General features: G+C 70.9%; 1 protein-coding gene across 1 annotated transcript in view; it reads right to left on the bottom strand.

Annotated features, from left to right (window-relative positions):
• Positions 1 to 6: 6 nt before the first annotated feature.
• The window catches only part of NKX2-5 (NK2 homeobox 5), a 1,556-nt gene continuing 687 nt past the window's right edge, over positions 7 to 875 (bottom strand). Inside the window, exon 2 of the mRNA XM_006021084.2 lies at positions 7 to 686. Within this exon, the coding sequence (XP_006021146.1) occupies positions 88 to 686 (599 nt within the window). The 3' untranslated portion in view covers positions 7 to 87. The remainder of the gene's footprint in view (positions 687 to 875) is intronic.

The raw sequence follows: 875 nt of genomic DNA, 5'->3' as shown, positions 1-875 counted from the left end.
TGGCCGGGGGGGGCCACGGGGAGCCCGGCTGGGTTCAGCCGTCCCCCGGGCCCGGGCCCCGTCCCCGCGCGGGCGGAGGGAGCAGCTCTACCAGGCGCGGATCCCGTGCAACGTGGAGATGCCGGCGCTGCCCTGCGGCAGCGGCGCCTGCACGGAGTTCAAGTCCCCGACGCCGAAATTGACGAAGCCGCTGCCGGCGGCGGAGGGCGGCACGGCCTGCACGGCCGGGTAGCTGCAGCTGTAGCTGGCGCTGCAGGCCGGGCCGCCGTAGCTGGGGTAGGCGGGGTAGGCGTTGTAGCTGTAGGGGCTGATGCTCACGTTGTACGGGGGGCTGTAGGGCGAGGACTCGCCCAGGCAGGGCTTCCCGTCCCGCACCAGCACGGGCACGGCGATGCGGCGGGGAGGCGGCGCGCCCACCATCTCCAGCGTCTGGTCCTGCCTCTGCCGCTTGCATTTGTACCTTCTGTTCTGGAACCAGATCTTCACCTGCGTGGACGTGAGCTTCAGCGCGCTGGCCAGGTGGTCCCGCTCCGGGGCCGACAGGTACTTCTGCTGCTTGAAGCGCCGCTCCAGCTCGTACACTTGCGCCTGCGAGAAGAGGACGCGCGGTTTCCTGCGCTTCCTTTGCCGGGGGCGATCGGGCTCCTCCACGTCCCGCTTCTCCTGCTCCTGCAGGGAGCACAGGTCTGGGGCGAAACAGACACGCGGCACAGTCAGCGGCGAGCCCCGGGGGCTTGCCCCGGCCCTGCCCACCGCCCTTAGCACGGGGCTCTGCAGCACGCCCCGTCTCCTCCCGCAAGCTCCCGGCGCCCCGGATCCAGCTGTCCGGGGCCTGGAGTCAGCAAAACTCCCCTTAAACCAGCTCCGTTCTCTCA

The sequence above is a fragment of the Alligator sinensis genome, unplaced genomic scaffold (genome assembly GCF_000455745.1).
Source record: "Alligator sinensis unplaced genomic scaffold, ASM45574v1 scaffold360_3, whole genome shotgun sequence".
Lineage (NCBI taxonomy): Eukaryota > Metazoa > Chordata > Crocodylia > Alligatoridae > Alligator > Alligator sinensis.
This window is presented reverse-complemented; position numbering and strand designations above follow the sequence as displayed.